The sequence below is a fragment of the Lytechinus pictus genome, chromosome 3 (genome assembly GCF_037042905.1).
Source record: "Lytechinus pictus isolate F3 Inbred chromosome 3, Lp3.0, whole genome shotgun sequence".
Classification (NCBI taxonomy): Eukaryota; Metazoa; Echinodermata; class Echinoidea; order Temnopleuroida; family Toxopneustidae; genus Lytechinus; species Lytechinus pictus.
The window spans coordinates 47,020,708-47,045,439 of record NC_087247.1 but is presented as its reverse complement, the minus strand read 5'-3'; the positions used below and the strand labels follow the sequence as shown (position 1 = coordinate 47,045,439).

Genomic DNA, 24,732 nt, shown 5'->3' with positions numbered 1-24,732 from the left:
CTTGGTTTTACAGACTTTTTCATGAAATCAGTGTTTACTGCAACTACTGGAATTTCTCTTTAAGGTGCATAATGTACCCCACCTAAAATAACAAAAAGATTGTCGAGACTTCCGGTCCAATCAATTTCTGTATCGATTTTTAGTTACTTTAGTTGGGACTCGAACTCACCTCGTTTTAACTGTAGTAAAGATTCTTCCCGCTATGCCAGCGAGAAGCGCTAAGATTGGATGAGGTCCCTATAGCGATATGATCCGACTCTTTTTTTTACTTGTGCTGATAGTTGTGATTCAAGTAGCTCTATTTACTGTTTCTCCATATGTATACGTAATCAAAAGTGTTTTTGAAACAATTATCACATAAAAATTGAATTATTTCACTTCGGTAAAATGTGGCGTTAGGGCATTGTTATTTCGGGTAATCTTGGTTCACAAATCAACTTTATCTATACCATACGTCTATCAGCGAGACTGGTGGGGTGCGCGCAAAGAGTACAGGGGTGTACAACAGACACATACTCTCGCATAAGAGCTAACTTGCACCTCGATGGCATTGCGAGGTGTACACACGTATCGTACACCCCATTTGCACCGGGATTTCTTAGTGTGTAATTATAATTTAAGCAAAGCTTTTTTAAGCGATTTCTGATTGACAAATTACATAGTCTTTAATTTTTCGCGAGCGAGCGTAGTGAGCAAGCGGTTTGGAAAATTTTTCAATTCTGAAGTTGTGAAACTCGTTTTTTTGTCAATTCTGGCGCCAATTACCCTTTAAAGGGCATCCTTGCGAGATGTTGCGAGCGCGAATCGCTAGCTCTAACTTTTGGACATTTTATTTAATAAAACATGAAAAGTTAAACATTCCGAGCAGTATTTATCATAAAAATGTGTATCTAACCAAAAATTAACGCGAGCTGAATCTTTTTATATACTAACCAAAATGAACCTGATAAGGACTGAATTTAGTGACTGATGAATTGAATACATATCTCACCAATCGAATAATGCGAGTGCGAAGCGCGAGCTGAAAAGTTTTGATATTCCAACCTAAAAAAATGAAATTTTCTAAGCACTTTTTATAACCAACAGAGTGAGTGATGTGAGCGCAAAACGCGAGCCAACCTGAGAACTGGACATGCTAAGCATTTTTATAACCAAGGACAGAATGAATACCTTACTAAACAATAGCTAATGCGAGCGCGAAGCGCGAGCCAAAAATTTTGAGATTTTTAAACCTAAAATGTATTATGTTTTACTTCTAAAAGGGTATCTTATTTTGAAAAAGGGCAAATTTCATTTTGAAAAGAGGGCATTTTATCCTATGGGGATTTTTTTCCTTGGGGGGAGGGGGGTTCCGCCGCCCCTGATATATATATATGATTATGCATGTATACTCCCTGAAGCAAAATAAAATGTAATATTTAGGCACAACACGTTCGTTGAATAAAATTCACCTATTTATGTCTTCTCTATATTGTACTACGAGCGCCACTTTAAAAGGAAATATATCACAATATGAAATAAGTTGCAATTAAAAGAGAATCTACTTCAGGGAAGAAAATATGAAGAATTAAAAAAAATGTACCTCACGATGGGCAAATTTGATTTTCCTCAGTAGGATTTTTTAGGACAAGTGCTCCCTGTCCCTTCCCCGGTTCCGCTTTCCATGCAGAAAGGAAAATAAGCACTAATTGCAATTACCTAACATTAACAGACTGAAAATTTTGAGCAAACTAGAAAAAAAAGAGGCATTTATTGGAAATGTATAAGGGCATATCCAAATGGGCACGGGGCACTCAGAGGTGAAAAGGGGCAAACTGCATGCAAAAGGAATTCAGAATGAAAAAATGAGGCCTGCATTTTTAACAAGAGCATTATTTTGTGTGTGACTGGCTTTATATTTTTTGTTTGATTTACATCAAGTTTTAGCTCCATCAAAACAATTCAGAATGTCTATCATCGTGATCATTTTTGGACACATCTGCCTACTGCGTGACGTTATCACAATCGGATTGACGACGCGGTGTTGCTCCCAAAAACAATTAGGCGAAACTAAATAGATGTAAACATAATGAGAAATGGTCAGATGGACAAGAAGGACTACCTGTTCGCACCTTTGTTAATCATCCTCACCTTTAAGAAGGCAAAGACCAGTATATTACTATTATTATATCAACTTGATCTCAGAAGATGGAAACACACCTTAAATCTTTAAATCAAACAAGACTCGGTACTTTGCACAAACTGGTACACGCAAACTTCAGTTTCGTATCCATTCATCATCAAAAATGCACAGGAACTGTTGCTACAAATTATATTATTTATTTACATAAAGAAAATGAGAAAATCAATGAAAAAAATACATTCACAAATTTAAAAACAGATGAAACATACATAATTATATACATTTTAAAATTATTAGTTTTATTTGACTCCAACTCAATAATCACAAGGAAATGGAAAGAAGGCCAATATACAGCTAAAATTTAATTCATGCATGATCATAAGGGGAGCGTTGTGGCCCAGTGGATTAGTCTCCGGACTTTGAAACAGAGGGTCGTGGGTTCGAATCCCAGCCATGGCGTAATTTCCTTCGGCAAGAAATTTATCCACATTGTGCTGCACTCGACCCAGGTGAGGTGAATTGGGTACCCGATAGGATTTATTCCTTGAATGATACCAAGTATCAAAGCGCAGTTGAGTATATGCACATAGTAACTGCGCTATATAAATGGACATATTATTATTATTATTATTATTATATGTCTGATAGTTTAATCATGGTTCCAGAGAAATAACAAAACATGCCTTGAAGATTATGTAACTCTAAAAATGATCATCGATTTGTATAAGCAACCAATCAAAATGTTTGGAAACTTGTTTAATGGAGTCGTCACAAGAATTATTTTATTAAGTACAGTGATCTATCATCTCATCCATGGCATCATCCATCCGTATTTTTTCATTTATTCATTTTTTATTCATTTATTTATTTTATTTTATTTATTTATTTATTTTTTTTTTTTTGGGGGGGGGGACAACTTGTGAAGTTGAACGGATGTGTCGTGGCTGTGTGGTTTAAGACGCTTGACTACACACTTGGAAGTCCGGGGTTCGATTCCCGGCACTGTACTTTATCGAATTAGATATACAGTATTACTTGATAATTATTTGCCAATAACAAAATAATGAATTGAATAAAATTATTTAAAAAATCCGGAATAGTTCAGAATTATTCAACGTTAACACCCATATAATCTCTATACAAACATCTAAATGAATAGTAAATACGAAATCTTTTTAAGATTAAGAGATAATTTAACCATGTTCCAGCTTACAAAGACAAGATCTTAGATGCTTAAGATGGAATCTTCGACCCAACCCATAGCTGGGTGGCAATTTCGTAAAAGGCATCTGTGGGTGTCGAATTAAACCCCTTACTGGAGTTTGGTAGTATCATTCTGAATCACGGCGCCATGGAGTTAAGACAGCGACTTGTACTCCTGATCCTGATTGTGATGTCATTGGTAAGTTCTGGTTAATCGTAATGGATAGTGTTAAGTATAAAGTATCACGTGTCAAAAGAAATTGCTTTCTTTTAGTTTTCAACCAGAGAACGCTTACATCCTTAATGATAAATCAGATAATATATAGATTTAAATATCGGGTTTAACAATCGATTCCATTAATGTTTTCTTCACGTACCCCCCCCCCCCCCCGCAATGTAAATGATGTACAACAGTCAAACCTCTCTATTCATTTTCCCCAGAAATGTAAGAGTCTAGTTAGAAAACTCATAATCGAGGTCGTAGCTTACATTCAATATTAGTTTTAGCCAGATAATCCTCATTCCCTTTTTTTACTACAGAGTAAGATTAAAACGCATATCAAATAAAAAAAAGTGAAATTTATCAGCTGTCTTCATGTCTTTATGTTGAAGGTCGTAAATGATACTTTGGCAACAGGAACATTCAAATTGGATCTGAAAAATTACTTGGGGGATTCCAGAGATTTTAATAATGATTGCTGTGACGAGGCGGATAACGGCTGTGGTGGATGCGACATCGGTTTTACGATCTGCCTCGATGACTTCCCAAGGTGAGTTAACTAACGAGGTCTTATCACTTAGCAACAATGAATACATGTCCCTTGTCTAATAGGTGCCCCTCCTGTCTGCATGTCTGTCGTATCATTATTATTTTTTCTTCATGTACATATCCTCTTGCAATGGACCAGACTAGTACATGTAATGCAATTCCATACAAGTTTTTTTCCACCTTAATTATCGTACAAATTAGGTATAATAATCAATGTGTCTCGTGTACGCTCTTGTTTACTACCATCGGTAAAAATGGCAAAGATAAAAATGGCAGAGGTAAAAATGGCAGAGGTAAAAATGGCAAAGATGAAAATGGCAGGGTTAATAATGGCAGAGGCAAAAATGACAGAGGTATTAAACCCCCATGCAATAAATTGTCAAAAAGCCCCCACTTATACATAGATTAAATATGAAAGGTTGTGAGAAAACAGATGTTGGACTAATGGTTTGGTTTAAAACTGCCCAGAATAAGATAAAGTTTTAACCAATTGTTGTGTGGACAGTATGTTGCCCAATATTTTTAAGAGTGTAAGGAACGCCCATACATTTTATTCGCTACACATTTCCAAATTCATGCGGTATCCGTACCATAGAAACTTGTTTTGGAACCTGACATTCACTTGGACTAGCTGCAATGAGTTATTACTTAAAACACTGAACAATAATTGCTATAATTGCATCATTTACATTAAACTATGTGTCATATCTATATCTATTCGGATCCATTATGATGTGGAAGTAAAGAAAATTACTTTTCTTACAGAATGTTTGTTATTTTTCTGTTATCCAATTTATGCAAGTGGTTCTAAGTAATCTCAAACTTGTATAGTTCAGAGGGTTAATGGCAGCGCATATTGGTGTTTACATTAAAATCGTTGGGTTTGCATGTGAAGCGCTGTTCTACTTACGAAAAGGCCAAGATAAATCATTTCATTATTAACTAATTGAAATAATTTTGGCAATAAATTTTTAAGTTTAATTATATCAACGATAAATTATAAACCTAATATAACGATGAAAAACAAGACAAATAATATGTAATTAGTTCATATAGCTCATTTCATCGACAAGAGTCCGTTCAAGGTCAAAAGGCTCTCTCTCTCTCTCTCTCTCTCTCTCTCTCTTCCTTGTTGCCGTAGCATGTCATTTTTACCTCTGTCATTTTTGCTTCTGCCATCTTTACCTCTGTCATTTTTAACTCCGCCATTTTTACCCCTGCCATTTTTGCCTCTGCCATTTTTGCTTCTGCCATTTTTACCTCTGCCATTTTTACCTTTGCCATTTTTACCTCTGCCATTTTTACCTTTACCATTTTTACCTCTGCCATTTTTACCTCTGCCAGTTTTACCTCTGCCAATTTTACCTGGCACAGTTAAAACACTATCTGTGTCTATCCTTTACAGTTACACTTTATTTTCCGAACTGTGGTTCTGCTCATTCAATGTTTTAGTTATCAATCTGTATTCTCATATAACTTATTCATTTGTTGAGGACCTATCCAAAATAGGATATGCTCACTTTTAGCCCCCTACTGTGTATTAAAAAGTTTTAGATCGTTCTTAGACATTTTTAACAATACCAGAAAAATAGTGACAAAATAAATGAAATAAAACGAAGTAAAAATTATTACATTTCGGTCGTAAAATTCGTGACCATTAAACTTTTATACCCTAAAATATTATATTTAAAAACATTACAATATTACAATATCACAGTATTACAACATTAAATTTATCTGGTAAATTAAAGCAACGAATCGTGCGTTGTATTGCAAATTTTCTTGGTCGGTAACTTCTTCCGTTTTTTAGTGTAGTTTTGGACGTTAGTTATGACAAAGTGCTAGATACGTAGGTTTGGCAGATAAATATAGCGATTGCAAATATATATCCAACCAAATATCCTCCGGTAATAGTTAATGATCACGAAACAACATTTCCCACTTTTTTATTAATCACTATATACGCTCACTTGTATATTAATATTTATGGCGTTTTGGGGAATGAACCAAGTCAGCAAGTGAGGTTAATTATCAATATTATATTAATGTATAAAAGCTACAGAGGTCAGGATCATGTTGAGTTTTGTCTAGAAATTATCACTTCTGCTGTGCAACAATCCCAAGTAATTTTGTCACTCGCTGCGCTCGCTCATGTAATATAATCAAGGTGGTATTAACATGAAAGAAGAAGCATAATGTTTGCGGAAGGCAAATAAAAATATGATTGAATTCAGAGAAAAATATCGAATGGTAATTTAATCATGAAATATGATATCTAACAACTAAAAACATATTTATTTTTCCTCGCTCGCACCCTTCGCCCGTAAAATAAAATGACGGCATGCCTAATGATTTCATAAAGCAAATTAAAAAATGTATATATATTTCTGGTATAAAATGCCTATAGCACGTTGTGATTATGAATTACACATTTTTCTCGCTCGCACTGCTCCCTCGTAATATCTTAATCAAGCTAGTTTCAGAAGCAAGAAATTGGATCATGCGCCTCGTTTAAGTGTCTGTAGTGTCCGTTTGTTCCTGGCAGCACTTAAAGTGTGCGCATGTTTCTTCAATCTCTGCAGTCGACCACGCATATATCTTTGTCTGCATTCTGCTGTTCTTTTTCCCCTTCAGGAGTTTTGGAAGGAGTGAGATCTTGTATTTTGACAGATGAACAAGGCGTTTGTATTTCTTCACATACATTCATTACCTTGGAGACAATCACTTTTGCTACCAGTCGTCATGGTCATAGCTTCGACCATTGATGAAAGTGTGTTGATCGGCCTATCGGGCTGTTCTTTCGAAATTTTCGAATTTTCAATTCTGTATACAGGACAGTGGCTTGATAGAGCTTATACGGTATGGAACCTCTGCAGGCGAAACCTCTATAACAACTGTCAAGGGTTCGTTATCGGGATATTATTCGATACGAAATATCTCCAGTTGATTTTCATCTTACATCTGAGTGTAGAATAGTCGCAACATAAAACGATATAGTTTGATCTGGACAGAAACTTTTGTAACGTCATTTAGCTTTGCATTTCCTGATCGTTATATCCAACCTCAGTCACAAACTGATGCTCTTTTAAGACATCATCACATTTCTCATGAGCAGCATGGCAGTAACCTCAACCCCCCAAAATTGCTTTTGATTAGATATACAGAAACATAGTAAAATAATTCAAGAGATCCAAGATGTCAACATGTTTATTCAAGTTTGTCGCCATAGCCCCCTGTAATCTAATTTGTCAAAACTGTGAGATAGAACTCTAGAGATGTTTGTTCTACAGTTCAAAAATCATGGAATGTAGCAAAATTTGTAGAGTTATTATGTACAGCATGACTCGTCATTGATCATACATCATTCGATTTGTATCAACATTTCTACCAGAAAGTCCGAACATACTCCCAGGAACACGGGCAAATATTTGCTTTAAAATGGGGAGTTCGTGATCTTAGTCCCGTAGTGTGTATCTTCAAAGTATACACCATGATACCAGAGACCAGAGTCATTTGGGAAGTGGGTGGGGCAGAGTGTCTCCTGATTGAGTTGTGTAAATAGGGGAAAAGGAAAGGAGGCGTGGAAAGGAAAGAAAGGAAGGAAAGGAAACAAAGAAGGAAAATGAAATACGGTTTAAAAGGCGATGGGGGAGGGGAGAAGAAAAAAAAACATTTTCATAAACGTATTCTTCATCATCCAAGAGTATCCGCAATGAGAATGACTATTCAAAATGCTTTTTTAAAGCTCCAGCTAAAATGTGCAGGGAATAGCTTATCTCAGCCAACTATTTAGTGATATAATAACTACAGAATAACTAATTGGGGTTGAAGATAAATGAAATGTTAAATCTAAATCATGCTTGATTTTAGTTCATTCGTGAGAATTATAATTGATCTCCGCTTAATTTCCTCCAAAAGATTACGAAATATTGCGTTCATATGCTTTAATCATGTATCTGCTCTCTAAATTTGACTTTCTGAAACCGATTATCTGAAACTTATCATTTTCGAAATGAGAATGCACTCATGATGAAGAAATAAATCATGTAGAAATAGAACCATATTGCAGAATTAAAGGATTTTTGTGACAGCATAGTTGAGTGTAATAAAATGTGTTTAACTTTTGAAATATCATAATTGCCAAAAATGTGTTTAACAACTTAATTTGAAAGCCCACTGTGTAAATTTGATGCAAATGCAAGAACAATGGTATATCCACAATTCCTATTTGGGTCTCTATAAATACAAGTCTTGACCTTCTAAAGGGAAAATTAGAAAGAGACATCACCTGAGAGAAATACAGGGAAATGTTTTCTCTCTGTGTTTGTGTGTGTGTGTGGGGGGGGGTGGGGTGTCCGTTAATTATATTAGGGAGCATCATCCTATATCCATCTCATTTTGTTATCAAACAGCTCTGGATCATGTACCTACATGGATGTTTATACAGGCCTTCTAGGAGAAGACATTTCATCTCTAAATTTTAGTTCCCTGATAGGCAATACTACCAACCCCATTTTTTCAACCTTCAGTTCTTGGCCGGTAAGTTTTCGTTCATAAGGATAAGTTTGATTTGAATAATTCACATGAAACAATATTACGGTGATGATATTCAATATGGATTAGGATTTAATCGTTAATAGTTCGTTGTCTGGCATAATTTTTCATATTGAAATTAAATCATTGGGACTTACATCTGAAATTACGACTTTTACATCTGAAATTACGACTTTTCTCATTATTCATGAGGTTTGGTTTAATTAGACGACCATAAGTAGACAAAGACATTCAATAGTATTTTCTATCGAGGAACTTTCCTTTAACATAATTTTTCAGATATTCACAAAAACAATTATTTCGATTTCGATGCAACAAAAACATTTTGTTTAATGATGAAAAAATATGTAGTGCATATACTGTACAAACAAAATATAAAAATAGTATTTTTTTAATATAAATTCATTCCTTTAAAACAAAGTTACATACATGTATACAGTATGTATCTTTTGCATAGAACTAAAAAAGATAAATGACACAGGAAATTTACTAGTATTCAGGGGCGGCGGAAAGTATTTACGTTTGGGGGGGGGGGCAAAAAAGGGCTCTTGAATGCCAAAAAGGGCATTTTGGTGGAAACGGATATTTTCACAGTGAGATTATCAACTGTGTGAAGAAGTTGTGTGTTTTGTAGTGATTAAGATGAACAAAATTTTGTAAAGGTGATTTCTGATTGATATATATTTAGGTTTTTGTTATTCGCCAGCGAGCGGTTTGGAAAGAAATTTAAATCTATAAGGTTGTAAAACTCGCTTTTTGGTCAATTATGGACCTAATTATATTGTTAAAGGGATATCATTGCGAGATGTTGCGAGCACGAGTCACGTACTTAAACTTTTAGAAATTTCATGTAATAAGACATGAAAAGTAAACATTACGAGCAGAAAAAAGATGTGAATCTAACTAAAGAATTAACAACGAGCGCGAAGCACGAGATAAATTTTTGTTATACTAACCAGAAAAGGAATCTTTTAAGAACTGTATTTAGTGACTCATGAATAGGATACGGGCTACATATCTCACCAAGCGAATAATGCGAGCGCGAATCGCGAGCTGAAAATTAGTGATATTCTAACAAAAAAACTGGACAATCTAGGCATTTATTTAACCAGGAACATAATGACTACCTTAATAAACAATACTTTGTGCGAGCGCAAAACACGAGCTAAAAATGTGTAATATTCCAACCTGAAAACTGGACATTTTAAGCATTTTGTATGAACACGATATGTATCTTACTAAACAATATTCTGGATGCGAGCGCGAAGCGCGAGCCAGAAAATTGTGATTTTCTCATCTGGAAAACTGGATATCCTAACCACTGTTACCAGGAACAGAATGAGTACCTTAATAAACAATAATTGATGCGAGCGCGAAACGCGGGGCAAAAATTTGTGATTTTCTAACCTAAATTGTATTATGCTTTACTTCAAAAAGAGTATTTCATTTTGAAAAAGGGCACATTTCACTTTGAAAAAAGGGCATTTTCTATTTTGAAAAAGGACATTTTTTCCTCCGGTGAAGTTTTTTTGGGGCACTTCCCCCCCCCCCCCCCCCCCACCGCCTCCGCCGCCCCTGCTGGTATTCTTAATTTTACACGGGGCTGCTTCCTGAGTTTGCTTATTTTTGTAATAAATAATGTCAGACTTATTTTCAATTTTTACGAAGGGTACTGTAGAACTTCGCATCACAGTGGTTGATGTGGACAATGATGACACAACTTTGGTAGACAGCTACACTACGATTGTTTCGGGTACACCAGAATCATCTGTTGATTTCGCCATTGTGGAAACTTTACTCGTTGCCGGATCTAGAACGATCTCGAAAACAAGGTAAGTTGGCCTCAGAACTTCTTTTTTGCGTTAATGACATTGTGTGGTTGTTAAAAAAAACCTGCACATAGCAAACAGCAATGTATACCATGTCTCTGTGTTGAAAGAATTATAATGATTATGAAAGATGGAAAATTGTGAAAACATTACTAGAAACTTAATTTTCCTAGGTGTGTAAATACGAAATAATAATAATAATACACAGTTCATGTGTAGCGCATATCGTATCACGATATAACGTATGTGTTTCTGCATTAACTGCAGTGGTGTGTGGTTCTGACTCACGCCTTGTAAACAGAGGGTCGTGTGTTGGAATCCCACCGCGGTCTAGCGTCCTTTGGCAAGGCGTTAATCCACGCTTTGCCACTCTCGACCCAGGTGCTAAATGGGTACCCGGTAGGATGCGAAAGATATTGTATGTTTAAATTTGCCAGCGCCATAATGAGGCGGCGATGAATGCAAGGAATTCCCCATGCAGGGAGTGGAAATTGTGCACTTTTCGTGCGTGATTGAAATGAATCCAATGACCGGGGTAATAATATGCTGTAAAGCGCTTTGATCCATTCTGGAAAGAGCGCTATATAAAAATTGGCTATTATTATCTAGTAGCCAAACAAACATATCAAATTGACAAATGTAATTTTTCTTTCTATCTCATCATTTTTCTAGTTTGGAAGTTGAGTATGCCTTTTATTGTGACAACTACTACTATGGCATCTCTTGCGGTATATATTGCCAGGATACGAATGGGGATAGCGGCCACTACACATGTGATTCTGATGGATCTAAAGAATGTCTCGAGGGCTATGAAGATCCATCTTCGGACTGTACCACTGAAATAAATGAATGTATTACGAGCAACGTTATATGCTTAAACGGTGGTACGTGTGAAGACAAATTCCTTGGATATAGCTGTTCATGTCTCGATTTCTTTAGCGGAGAATTTTGTGAAATCGCATCTGAATGCCTCAGCTCTCCTTGCCAAAATGGTGCAACTTGTACGGAGTTGGCTACCAGTGGGTATAGCTGTACTTGTGCGTCTGGTTTTATTGGGACCAACTGCGAAATAGAAATCAACGAGTGTGAGAGTTCCCCATGCGTGAACGAGGCTACATGTGTTGACCTGATTGGTGAATTTAGATGTGACTGTGTGAATGGGTGGGAGGGAGAAACATGCAGTGAAGAAATCGACGAATGTGCCAGTAACCCATGTCTCAATGGTGCTACTTGTCAGGACTTGTTTGCTACATACCAATGTGATTGTCTCAGTGGCTATGAAGGAACAGTCTGCGAGACAGAAGTCAATGAATGCGATGGCAGTCCTTGTCAAAATGGAGCAACTTGTATTGACCAGATCAACAAATATCAGTGCAACTGTGTTGATGGATACTTTGGTGTTGATTGTGAAGCAGAAACAGATGAATGTGCAAGCTTACCATGTGAATATGGTGGTACCTGTACCGATGTCATTGATGGTTATACGTGCACATGTGCAGACGGATATGAAGGTGTCAACTGCGAAAGTGAAATTCTAGAATGTGACAGCAACCCCTGCAGTAACGGTGCCACCTGTCAGGACCTTGTGAATAGCTATATTTGTGTGTGTCCTGGTGGGTTTAATGGCATCAACTGTGAAACAAACATAAATGAATGCATTTCCGTCCCTTGCCTTAACGGCGCTACTTGCGAGGATGGCGTGGATGAATTTACATGCATCTGTATTGATGGATTCGAAGGAGATCTCTGTGAAGACAATATCGATGAATGTGTTGGTAACGAATGTAAGAATGGAGCTACCTGTGTAGATGTCATTGCCGGTTACTTCTGTGATTGCACTTCTGGGTATGATGGCATCTTTTGCGAGATCGACATTGACGAATGTTCAAACAATACTTGCCAGAATGGAGCTGTGTGCTTAGATAGGATCGCTGGATATGAATGCGACTGCAGGGAAGGCTTTGACGGACTGTACTGTGAAGTAGACATAAATGAATGTGAGAGTATACCGTGTCAAAATAATGCTACTTGCAATGACCATGTTGCGGGGTATAATTGTTCTTGTCTTTCCGGCTTTGAGGGGTTTCTCTGTCAGGATGAAATAGACGAATGCACGAGTAACCCATGTTCGGTTAATAACTCACAATGTATAGATATGATAGATGGATTCGAATGTGATTGTAATCCTGGATATGAAGGCGAAACATGTGAAATAGATATAAACGAGTGTGCCAGCATAGAGTGTAAAAATGGAGCTACATGTATAGACATGGTGGCTGATTTTATGTGCACGTGTATCCAAGGCTATATAGGAACCTTCTGCGAGGTGGAAATAAATGAATGCGAGAGTACGCCTTGTCAAAATAGCGCTACATGTCAGGACATTCTTAATGGGTACTTATGTTCCTGTGCAGCTGGTTTTGAAGGAGATAGCTGTGAGGTTGATATAGATGAATGTTTTAGTAATCCTTGCGTGCAGAATGCCACGTGTGATGATAGGGCTAATGGCTATACTTGTATCTGTCCCTCTGGTTATGGTGGGGACAGATGTGAATATGAAATCAATGAATGTGACAGTAATCCATGTCAAAACGGAGGTAATTGCACGGACTATTTAAATAGATATGACTGTTCGTGTCCGATGGGTTATGAAGGAAATGACTGTGAAATTGATATCGACTTCTGTGAGAATAACCTCTGTGAGAATGATGCACTATGTGTCGATGGACTACTTGACTATACATGTGATTGCGTTCCCGGTTTTGAGGGGCATTACTGTGAAGTTAACGTAAATGAATGTGCAAGTGATCCATGTCAGTATGGCTCCCGTTGCCTCGACGAGGTCAACGGTTACTTCTGTAACTGCACCGAAGGCTATGAAGGTGGTGACTGCCAGGTGGAAATAGATGAATGCTGGAGCTCTCCATGTCAGAACGGTGCTGAGTGTGTCGATCAGTTAGCAGGGTACACCTGTTGCTGTGAACCAGGATACGAAGGAGACAATTGTGAGCTTGAAACAGATGAATGTGCGAGTGAACCTTGTCTAAATGGAGGATCATGCAGAGATAGTCTGAATCGTTTCATCTGTGATTGCCCGCGCGGATTCATCGGTCGATGGTGTCAGTTTGAGATTAATGAATGTATTGTCAATATGTGTGAGAATGGAGCTACCTGCGTAGATGAAGCCGGTGGTTATTCATGCCTCTGTGTTCCAGGTTTTTATGGCGATCGGTGTGAGAATGAAACTAATGAATGTGCTAGTGATCCATGCCACAATGGAGCAACATGTGATGATGTCATCGATGCATACAGATGCCAGTGCAGTTCTGGATACGAGGGAATCAACTGCGAAAGGGAGACAAACGAATGTGAAAGTGATCCATGCCGAAATGGGGGACAATGCCAAGATTTACTTGGGGACTATATTTGCAATTGTCCTTCCGGATACGAAGGGAAAGACTGCGAGTTTGAAATAAATGAGTGCAATAGCAATCCATGTCAGAACGGAGGGGAATGTGTAGACCAATTTCATGGCTACACCTGTTGTTGTCTAGCACCGTATGATGGACCAAATTGCGAGTACGAGAAAAACGAGTGTATAAGCAATCCGTGCCTAAATGGAGCAAGTTGCATTGATGGATTTGATGAGTATCGTTGTGCTTGCACACCAGGTTTTGTTGGTAGAAATTGCGAATATGAAATCAATGAATGCCGTATGAATGTGTGTGAAAATGGAGCCACCTGTATCGATGAAATTGGAAGTTACGTTTGTGTATGTACTCCTGGGTACGAGGGAAATAGGTGTGAGAACGAGACCAACGAGTGTCTAAGTAACCCATGCCGAAACGGCGCTCTCTGTAAAGACATGTTGGATAGTTATTCATGTCAATGTCTACCCGGTTTCCAAGGACCACTTTGTGAGATTAATTTTGATGAATGCGCCAGCCACCCCTGTGATAATGGTGGGCGTTGCATAGATATGGACAACGGATATAGATGTAATTGCTCTGTTGGGTTTGATGGACAAAATTGTAGAATCAATATAGATGAATGTCAAAGCTTTCCTTGTGAAAATGGCGGGATTTGTCTCGATGGAGTAAACGAATTTTCTTGCTTGTGCCAGAATGGTTATGATGGAATAAGATGTGAGATAAACATTGATGAATGCATAAGTCAGCCGTGCAGAAATGATGCCGTCTGCGTAGATGGTGTCAATGGGTACAGTTGTCAATGTGCACCGGGATACACAGGGCCGGAATGTGGTCGTGAAATTGATGAATGTAGCAGTGTGCCATGTCAAAATGACGGTGTATGCACAGATTTGCTTAACAACTACACATGTGAATGCATGCCTGGTTTTCACGGTAGAGATTGTGAAATAAACATAAATGAATGTAACAGTTCACCTTGTCTACATAGCGCAACGTGTGTTGACCAAGCGAACGGTTACCACTGCGTTTGTCCGATCGGTTTCATGGGTGTCTTCTGTGAAATAGAAAGGGATGAATGTTCAAGTTCTCCTTGCAGACACGAAGGAACTTGTACGGATCTTGTAAATGATTACACTTGCAATTGTTTGCCTGGATTCAGTGATCGTAACTGTGAAACAAATATCAATGAATGTAGGAGCGATCCATGCTTGAATAGGGGAACGTGCATTGATATGGTAAATGGTTATGAGTGTGTATGTCCCGAAGGGTTTTTCGGCTTAAATTGTGAGACTGATATTGACGAGTGTTCCAGTCTGCCATGTCAGAACAATGCTACATGTGTTGATGTAGCAGGGGGTTATAGATGTCAGTGTGTACCGGGATATGATGGGTCAAACTGCGAATTCGAAAAGAATGAATGTGCCTCACATCCATGTCTACATGGAGGAATATGCCAAGACAAATTTAATGATTATGAATGCGAATGTATGCCCGGGTTCATGGGGAGGAACTGTGAAGTTAACATAGACGATTGCTTAAGTCAACCCTGTCAGAATGGTGCCTTTTGTGAAGATCGCACTGAAGAATATAGATGCTTATGCCGACCTGGATTCTTTGGAAAAGAATGTCAATTTGAATGGGATGAATGTATAAGTATGCCTTGTCAAAACGGAGCGACATGCAGGGATCTTGAGAACAGTTACTGGTGTGACTGTCCGATTGGCTACTATGGTCGTGACTGCGAGTTCGATCATGATGACTGTGCTAGTCGTCCTTGCCAAAATGGTGCACATTGTGTTGACCAAGTTGCTGGCTATCACTGCCTCTGTGTCCCTGGGTATGTTGGTCGTGACTGTGAGAGAGAAATTAACGAATGCGAAAGTAACCCTTGTTTGAATGGTGCTACCTGCACAGACCGACTCGCTTACTATGAGTGTAATTGTATTCCTGGTTTCTTTGGTGATAAATGTGAGACAAATCGAAACGAATGCTCGAGCCATCCATGCCAAAATGGAGCTAGATGCGTGGATGGCGTTGATGGTTATCGTTGTAACTGCACATCTGGTTATTTTGGGATGAATTGTGAAATAGAAAAGAATGAATGCATGAGCTCGCCGTGCTTAAATGCAGCTACGTGTGAAGATCGTATTGATGGCTATCGTTGCATTTGCAGTCCTGGCTTTGAAGGGAGGAACTGTGAAACTGATCGAGACGAATGCAGGAGCAACCCTTGCGCGAACGAGGCGACTTGCGTTGATAAAGTTGCTGATTTTAGATGCCTCTGCCCCCCTGGCTTCGATGGTAAAAAATGCCATAACAATATTCATGAGTGCCAAAGTATGCCATGTTTGAACGGTGGTCTATGTTTAGACCAGATAGCAGATTACCATTGTGACTGTACTCCAGGGTTCAGAGGGAAAAACTGTGGGGAAAATATTAATGAATGTGCAAGTAACCCTTGCAGAAATGGAGCAACTTGTCAAGATCAGATCGACAGATACATGTGCCACTGTGCACCTGGCTTCTACGGAATACTTTGTGAATTTGAAATGAATGAATGTGCGAGTCATCCTTGTCAAAATGGTGCAAGATGCGAGGACAAAGTTAATGATTACATGTGTCATTGCTCACCCGGTTATGTCGGTAAAATGTGTGAACTTGAGCGTGATGAATGCGTGAGCTTGCCTTGCCAGAACGGTGCTACCTGCGTTGATAGTTTCAATGCGTATATGTGTGTGTGTCCCAATGGTTTCGCGGGACGTCTCTGTGAGCAAAATATCAATGAATGTGCAAGTCATCCATGTTTGAACAATGGAACTTGTATGGATGGTCCTGGTGGATACTGGTGTAGTTGCATTCCTGGTTATATAGGGATGAACTGTGAAATAGAGGAAAACGAATGTTTCAGCAATCCTTGTTTCCATGGTGCTACATGTGTGGATCGAGTGGCAATGTACGAATGCATTTGTCCAAGTGGATTTGCCGGACTAAACTGTGAAGTCAATATTGACGAATGTGCAAGTCATCCGTGTAGGAATGGTGGTACCTGTACCGATGAAGCTGGTAGATTTAGGTGTACATGCCCACTAGGGTATGTTGGGACGATGTGTGAGACAAACTCTAATGAATGTCTTAGTCATCCATGCCAAAATGGTGGCATTTGTCATGATGCGATAAATGACTACAGGTGTAATTGCACATATGGATTTTCAGGAAAAAATTGTCATATTAATGTAGATGAATGTCAAAGCATGCCATGTATGAACGGAGCCACCTGTCGTGACATGGCTGGTGGTTTCTCATGTCACTGTGCTCAAGGATTCTATGGTTCGTTTTGTGAGTCCGAAATGAACGAATGTGAAAGTCACCCATGTCTGAATGGTGCCATTTGTATAGATCGAATCGGTGGTTACACGTGTCAGTGTATGCCGGGTTTTATTGGGATGTACTGTGAAATTAATGCAGACGAATGCCACAGCCGGCCTTGCATGAATGGTGCCACCTGCATGGATTTGGTTGCTGGTTATGACTGTGTTTGTAGTGTAGGGTTTGAAGGGCGCAACTGCGAAATTGACATGGACGAATGCAATAGCAGTCCTTGCTTGAATGATGGTTCCTGTACAGACTTAGCAGGCAAGTATATGTGTCATTGCCGACCTGGATTTGTGGGAAATAACTGTGAGATAAATTTTGATGAATGCATGAGTATACCGTGCCGACATGGATCAACATGCCTGGATAGGATTGATGGCTATGACTGCCAGTGTTCACCGGGTTTTGAAGGGCGTAATTGTGAAATCAACCGAAACGAGTGTGGTTCACATCCTTGTCGAAACGAAGGTTCCTGTCAGGATCAGATAAATGGTTACGTTTGTCAATGCCATCCCGGTTTCATTGGAAGGGACTGTGAAGTTGACATTGATGAATGCGATAGCCATCCTTGTCAAAATGGCGCAAGTTGCACAGACATGCCTGGCCGTTATGAATGTCACTGTTTACCTGGATTTTATGGAACGGACTGCGCATTTATCATCAACGATTGTAGCACAGACGCATGCAAAAATGGAGCAACTTGTGTGGATGGTACAGATGGGTACACCTGCAATTGTGCACCTGGATTCGAAGGAAGGGACTGTGACATCAACAGAAATGACTGCATCAACCACATGTGTAGAAATGGGGCACTTTGTGTCGATGGCATCGACAACTATTCATGCAGATGCCAACCTGGATATAGTGGAAGGTATTGCGAAATAAACATAGATGAGTGTTCAAGCAATCCTTGTCTTTATGGGGGAACGTGCTACGACGGAATTGATGATGTCCATTGTGTGTGTAAGCCAGGATATGCAGGACGGTATTGCGAAGTTAATAACCACAATGACTGTCGAGAAAAGCCTTGTTTAAACGGGGCCACGTGTTATGATGGAGATAATGATTACAGATGCAAGTGCATGCCAGGATTTACAGGTAGGAACTGTGAAATAAACACGAATGAATGTCAAAATCATCCATGCTTAAATGGTGCAACATGTATTGAAGGTGATAATAGTTTCAGGTGTGTATGCACTCCGAGATTCACTGGAATATATTGCGAGATGAGAGTCAACGCATGTCAGAGCCAACCTTGTCATCATGGTGGTACTTGTCAGCCAATAGAGCATAGTTTCGTTTGTGTATGTCCAATGGGTTATCAAGGAGATGAATGTGACCAGGATGTGAATGAATGCATGCAGAATCGTCCTATCTGTCCAGAACACAAAGTTTGTCGAAACACACCTGGCTCCTTCGAATGTGTCTGTCAGCAAGGATTTATTGGAGAACTGTGTGATATCCCTGTAGATCCATGTGTCTCTTCACCATGCCAAACTGGAACCTGTGTGAACTACGACGCTGGTCGATATACGTGAGTTAATCTCATAGTACCTAAATTTGTTAATCTCGGTAATGAATGAAAATACGTATATATATATATATATATATATATATATATACAGTGCGTCCCAGAAAAACGAAACCGAGATTAAGCGATGATTTATCATAACTTAATCACAAATACAATAGACAAATGACCTACCAATGTAAAGCTTAGAATCTCTTCTTTCATCTGATATTACTTAGATTATTCCCCATTCACGCATGAGTGAGCAAAAACAATTTGAAGAAAGGATACAAATAAACGTGTTTTCACCGGTTTCCCGCAGAAGCTATCGCATGGTTAACAAAAGACTTAATGCATGGCTGATCATCAACAAAACGGAGTGTCAAGTGAGTTTGAACGCTAGCCTGTAGAACCTCTTATTTTTATGAAATTATTGAAATTCAAGCCTTATTTCAAATAACCAGAACTTTGTTATTTCTTGACCATTTTCTGTAATTGAGGTATCAAATTAAAGAGCAAATATTGAGGTTTTAAAAATGTGGTTTTCTCTTTGAAACCCAGATACAGCCCGCCAAATGACTTTTTGGTATCCCCTCTTCAAATTGTTTTTGCTCACTCATGCATGAGGGAGAAATACTCTAAGTAATTTCAGATGACAGAGGAGATTCTAAGCTTTACAATGGTAGGTCATTTGTCTATTGTATTTGTGATTAAGTTATGATAAATCATCGATAAATCTCGGTTTCGTTTTTTGTGGGACGCACTGTATATATATATATATATATATATATATATATATACATACACATACATATATTTATAATTTATGATCTTTGCTACTGCTCATATTTCATGGAAATCTTTTAACGAATCAAAATGCAATTTATAAGGAAAGAGGATAATGCTCTTCATCATTACATCGAGCTTTGATGATATTTCTTACATGAAGTTCATTAGGAATACTCTTTTTCAGATTGATTTCAAATGTTCATGATTTCTCAGTTATTAACACAGAAGCGTAACATGAACATTATAGACTTGAAAAGGATTCTATTTCTATACTTTATTCCATGAATAGAATATTTATTGGTGGAATTCACAAAATCACATATCCTCCTAATATTTTTTTTTTCTTTAAAAAAAAAAAATGTTTTAGATGTGCATGTCCTCCAGGCATGGGAGGTGAAAATTGTGAAGTGCTACTGGATCCATGCCATCCAGACCCTTGCCAAAATGGTGGGGAATGTATCCCTTCTTCACCTGATGATGGTCGATGTAGGTGTCCTGTTGGTTTCTTTGGACCATTTTGTGACGTCGGTAAGTTCAGACATGACTGTGGTTAGTGCGGGGCCAGTGATTTATATCTTATCATCATAAAGTTAATGTAAATGTTACTTTAATATAGAAGCACTAAAATATTTTAGATATTTTCATTGGCAGTATACCTTTATGATGAAGTTATTTTTTTTGTTCTTTGTCTTTAAAGTGCATGTTGTGTATATGGTGTTTCCCTCAATAAGATTTCCTTTCTTGCAGTCCTTTCATTCTATTGAATTGTGTTTTTAGAAGTCCGTATTCAACCTATTGCTATACTTTATCTTATAGTTGCAAACATACTTTTTGATTATCCGAATACAGTTGCGTTATATCATGTATATCGTAAAAAACTGTTTCAGACAGTGTCCTGTTTCTATAACTAATTTGCTTTTTAAAGCTCTGTCTGTCAGATGTACCGGAAGCTCTATGACTGTCTTCGTTCCAACAAACATTCCCGGTGTCAACTCTCCCCAGTCTGTCAGATTTACAGACCCGGCCTGTCGTGCAAACCCTCTTGGAAACAACATGGCTCGACTGTCAACATTGTATGATCAATGTGGTACTCAAGTTGAGGTTAGTATCTAACTTATTCAAAAGTAAAATAACGCTCCATTGTGCGTATTTTTATTGGGGCGAAACGTAGATAGGGCAAGAGTTTAAAAATCACACAGTGTTTATGGCAGCTTTGTCGTCTTAACTTCGACTGAAAAATAAAGATCACATTGGAATCATTAATGAGCGGTGCGATGACTAGATGTGATGGCGAGGGTGCAAAGTTTTGCTTTAGTGAATAGGATCCAGAGCCCCACAATACAAACTGATTGATTTTTACAATTCATTGTACATTCTTGCCGATGCAATCAATAAAAAAAAATGTTCTGCGATGAAAAAAAAATGCTAAAATAGGTATTGTGTTATTGGGGCAACAGTTCCAAAAACAAATACTGGCACACCAAGTTAAACTCAAACGATAGAGATTTAAAAATGTTAAAGTTTTTATGACACTGAGTCGCCATTGTCATGGTCACAAAGAAATCGTATTGCTGTGACAGAAAAAAGAACATTGTTACTTCAAAAGGGTGAAAGGTATTCCAATAGCCATTTCATTTTAAAGAGATGGTCATAGTATTCTCAAAACCATACTGGATATTTCATATTCAAATAATTGCCTCTTGTATAAATTGTTGCTGACATATCTTAAAATATTTTTGTGGAATAGTAAATTCCTTTTTTCAATTCTTTTCACCTTTTCATCTTCCTTTTGTTTCACCCAGACCACCTTGACGGCATTGAAATTCCACAACGTCGTGTATTTCCCGAAGGATGACCATGATCATGACCCCGCCCTTCACGATGACCAACAGTCTGTTCCTGTACAATGTGTTCTGACCCGAGAGCTACTCACCAAGGGTCAGATTGACAGTTTCCTCACAGAGGAAAATACCAAAGAGCTTACCGGACTAGGGAACTTCTCACTAGAGATCAGGCAGTATCTTGATCAGGATTTCAAGGTGCCCATGAAGAGCGGGGAAGATACCATCTTGGAGGTCGAGGTGGGAGAGGAACTGTTCTTTGAGGTGAGCTTTGTGCCTGTAGACGGGTTCGACATTTTCTTGGAGTCTTGTTGGATGTCGCAATCTGCCGAGTCAACTGCCACGATTCGTCACGATATAATAACTGATGGGTATGGTGATTACAATTCTTATTCCAAGTTTGTCATTCGATTAATCTTGTATTCGTACTTATCATTGGGTTTGCTACAAAGAGAAAACCCTTTAGTTGTAAATTATGTTTAACAACATAGAATGATTGTGTTTAACCACTTCTATGTGGCATTTGGTCACACTGTGATAATTGCTTATGGATTCATGTTTGAATTCACTTACCATGTCAACATCAATATAATCAGTATTCTTCCATAGGAATTTTTGAATACTCTGGTCACATTACAAGCGTCACAGAGAATACAGGGGAGGAAATATATCAGTATAAACGTTTAATATTAAAAACTCGTAGTTTATATATCTTTTCTTCATTTGATTGTATCACAGATGCCCCTTGGACGATTCTGTGCAGTTCCTGCACTTTGATGATCATAAGGAACGAAAATTTTCTGTCAAACCTGGTTATTACATACATAGTCTTCCGCAGGTAAATTATGACTGATTAATTGTAATTTCAAACAGATAGGGAAGAGGTCGTTTTTCTTATTCATTACCACTTCTTATCATTGGAACCCGCACCAGATTTTACTCAATGTGTCAATTATTTAAAAAAAATCAAACAGCTTTGACAAATAGCTGTGTGAACTAGAATTAAAAAAATATACATAAACATGTTTATATTCATGCTGACGTACATATCTGAGATCAGTGTACCTTATCTTATTATAATTATCAAAATACGAGATATAAGTTTCTGTTCTATTTTCAGGGATTTCATGTTTAAATTTAACTCCTATTTTACTCAATAGGTCTACTTGCATTGTCAAGCACACGTGTGTAATACCTTGGAGACCAATAGCCGCTGTTCAATGGGTTGTTTGACGCGTGGCGGTCGACGTCGTCGTGATGTTATCCCTGCTGATGTATCATTGACCGCGTCACTCTCTCATGGACCAATGACGACTCGAGCTCGTCGTGATACCGATGTGCACGAAGCAGCTGCGCACACAGAAAGATCAGGTATATAACTTGGTTTCACAATTTTCCAGGTCCAAGGTGGATCCAGGATTTCCTTTTGCCGCAATGTTCGGTCCCCGAAAATCTATTCTTTTGTTTGGCAAACTTGTTTAAAAAAATAAAAATAAAATAAAAATAGAAATAAAAAAAATGAGACGGATTCTTGCTACTGAAAAGTACCTAAATGACAAGCAAAGGAAGAAGAAACCAAAAGGTTTTCATTAAAACTGTATCTTTTTCCCTATTTCCAAAATGGTATACAAAGGGGACAGCTTCTTCTTCTGTCAATGTAATACATGTAAGTGTTCATTTTCTACCGAATGGGATGGGGTAATGGCCTAATACTTTGTGACCACTAGGGGTCCACTTGAAAAGGCTTGCTATTCATTAGGCCATTATTCATAAGTGTTTCTAGTATAAATAATGAAGTAAGAATACCTCAAGTTATGGTGAAGTAAGGGGGTCGCTAGTAATAATTAAAGAAGAGGCTCGCAATATAAAAGTATCGCTAAGCCTATCGAAGAAGAGTGTCGTTAGTCATAATCGAGTAAAGATGAAAAAGAAGAAATTGGTACTCATAATATATAAATTAAAGGACAATTTCTTATATGAATATTTTTACAAGCAAAGCAAACGCCCAAGCATTTGTTTTTTAATGCTTTAATTCATTGTTTTTCAACACTCTAAATCGTAAAACCGTAAACCTACTGCCAATAATACTTTATGCTCTAAAAATAGCCCTTTGATTTTTTCTTCTCCCTCTCTATATTTGCAGATCTGAATCAAGTTACTAAACTCACAATCTTCGCCGTAGCTGGCTGTATACTGGTTGCTGCTGTTGCCTTCGTTGTAGTTGCCATGGTTGTTCTTCCAGTCAAAGCCAACAAGTCCATACCATGAGGATTGATACAGCCATCTCCTACCTCAGTAAAAAAAAAAATCATAATAAATATAGGATATTCATTCATGAAAATATCCGTCTATTATGGAACAATAGTGAATGTTAGTTTAGTTATATGCTTCAACCACCAATCGATCAAAATAAGATGTCGTTTTACTCTCTCTAATAGCAATTAGTTTATTTGCTATTGTTTAAAACAGTTGTCTTAATTCAGGAATTCTTTGATATACACTTGATGTACCCCAAACTTCATACGGTCATGATGGTCCTTGCAAAATCAATATTCTGTGGAAAGGATTCGATACGTTAAAGCATGTTGAACTACCTCTTCGACATTTAATTTCTCTTACTTTATTTTTACCTTTAGTTAGAAATATTTCCACATAAAGAAGCTTTTTTCTATAAAGGTCTTAAGCTGTTGTTTTATGCATACGTTTTTATTTTCTTCGTGTTGTTTTTTTAATCCAAAGGATTAATCATTATGTCATGTTGAATTTATATTGAATTTATATTGAATTGTCAGGTGCCTTGAGCATTCCTTAGAGTAGACATGTGCGCACTCGAAATGTTATTATTATTATTATCATCGTTCTGAAAGGGTTCAGGGTAGACATTTTGGCTCAATAATAGAAGTCTGGTATTCTTTGTCGTCTTGACAAAAAAACACATAAAAACGGGGAGGTATTGCAATCTATAAGGAAAGGAAAAGGCATTATTTACATTTTAGGATCATTAACTTTAGCACCTATAAGGTGAATACGTGCTCTATCTAAATCCTATATTGTGTTGTTATTATTATAACTTAAAAAACGACAAGCATTTATATTGAAATAACATTAAGTGAGAAAATTCACGTCAAAATATATTTCATTCTGTTTATTTCCATGTCCATTGAGTACAACATATTGTTTGGTTTCGTACGTCTTGATACAAGCAGTAAACATATAGCAAATTTTTACGTACAAAAGTACAAATATAGCCAAAATACAAACAGGTTCGGAATCTAAAAAGCGGAGCTTGTCTAGTGCAGGCTATGCAGCCCC

The 24,732-nt window shown here is 37.8% G+C and overlaps 1 protein-coding gene across 1 annotated transcript; it reads left to right on the top strand.

Moving 5' to 3' along the window:
- Nucleotides 1-3,442: 3,442 nt before the first annotated feature.
- LOC129257129 (fibrillin-1-like) lies at nucleotides 3,443-24,568 on the top strand. The gene is made up of 11 exons (XM_054895385.2): nucleotides 3,443-3,524; nucleotides 3,938-4,095; nucleotides 8,507-8,633; nucleotides 10,317-10,480; nucleotides 11,150-18,814; nucleotides 19,947-20,107; nucleotides 20,505-20,680; nucleotides 21,382-21,791; nucleotides 22,159-22,258; nucleotides 22,581-22,791; nucleotides 23,564-24,568. The coding sequence occupies exons 1-11, from the start codon at nucleotides 3,474-3,476 to the stop codon at nucleotides 23,686-23,688; spliced, it is 9,348 nt and encodes a 3,115-aa protein (XP_054751360.2). The 5' UTR covers nucleotides 3,443-3,473; the 3' UTR covers nucleotides 23,689-24,568.
- Nucleotides 24,569-24,732: the final 164 nt, after the last annotated feature.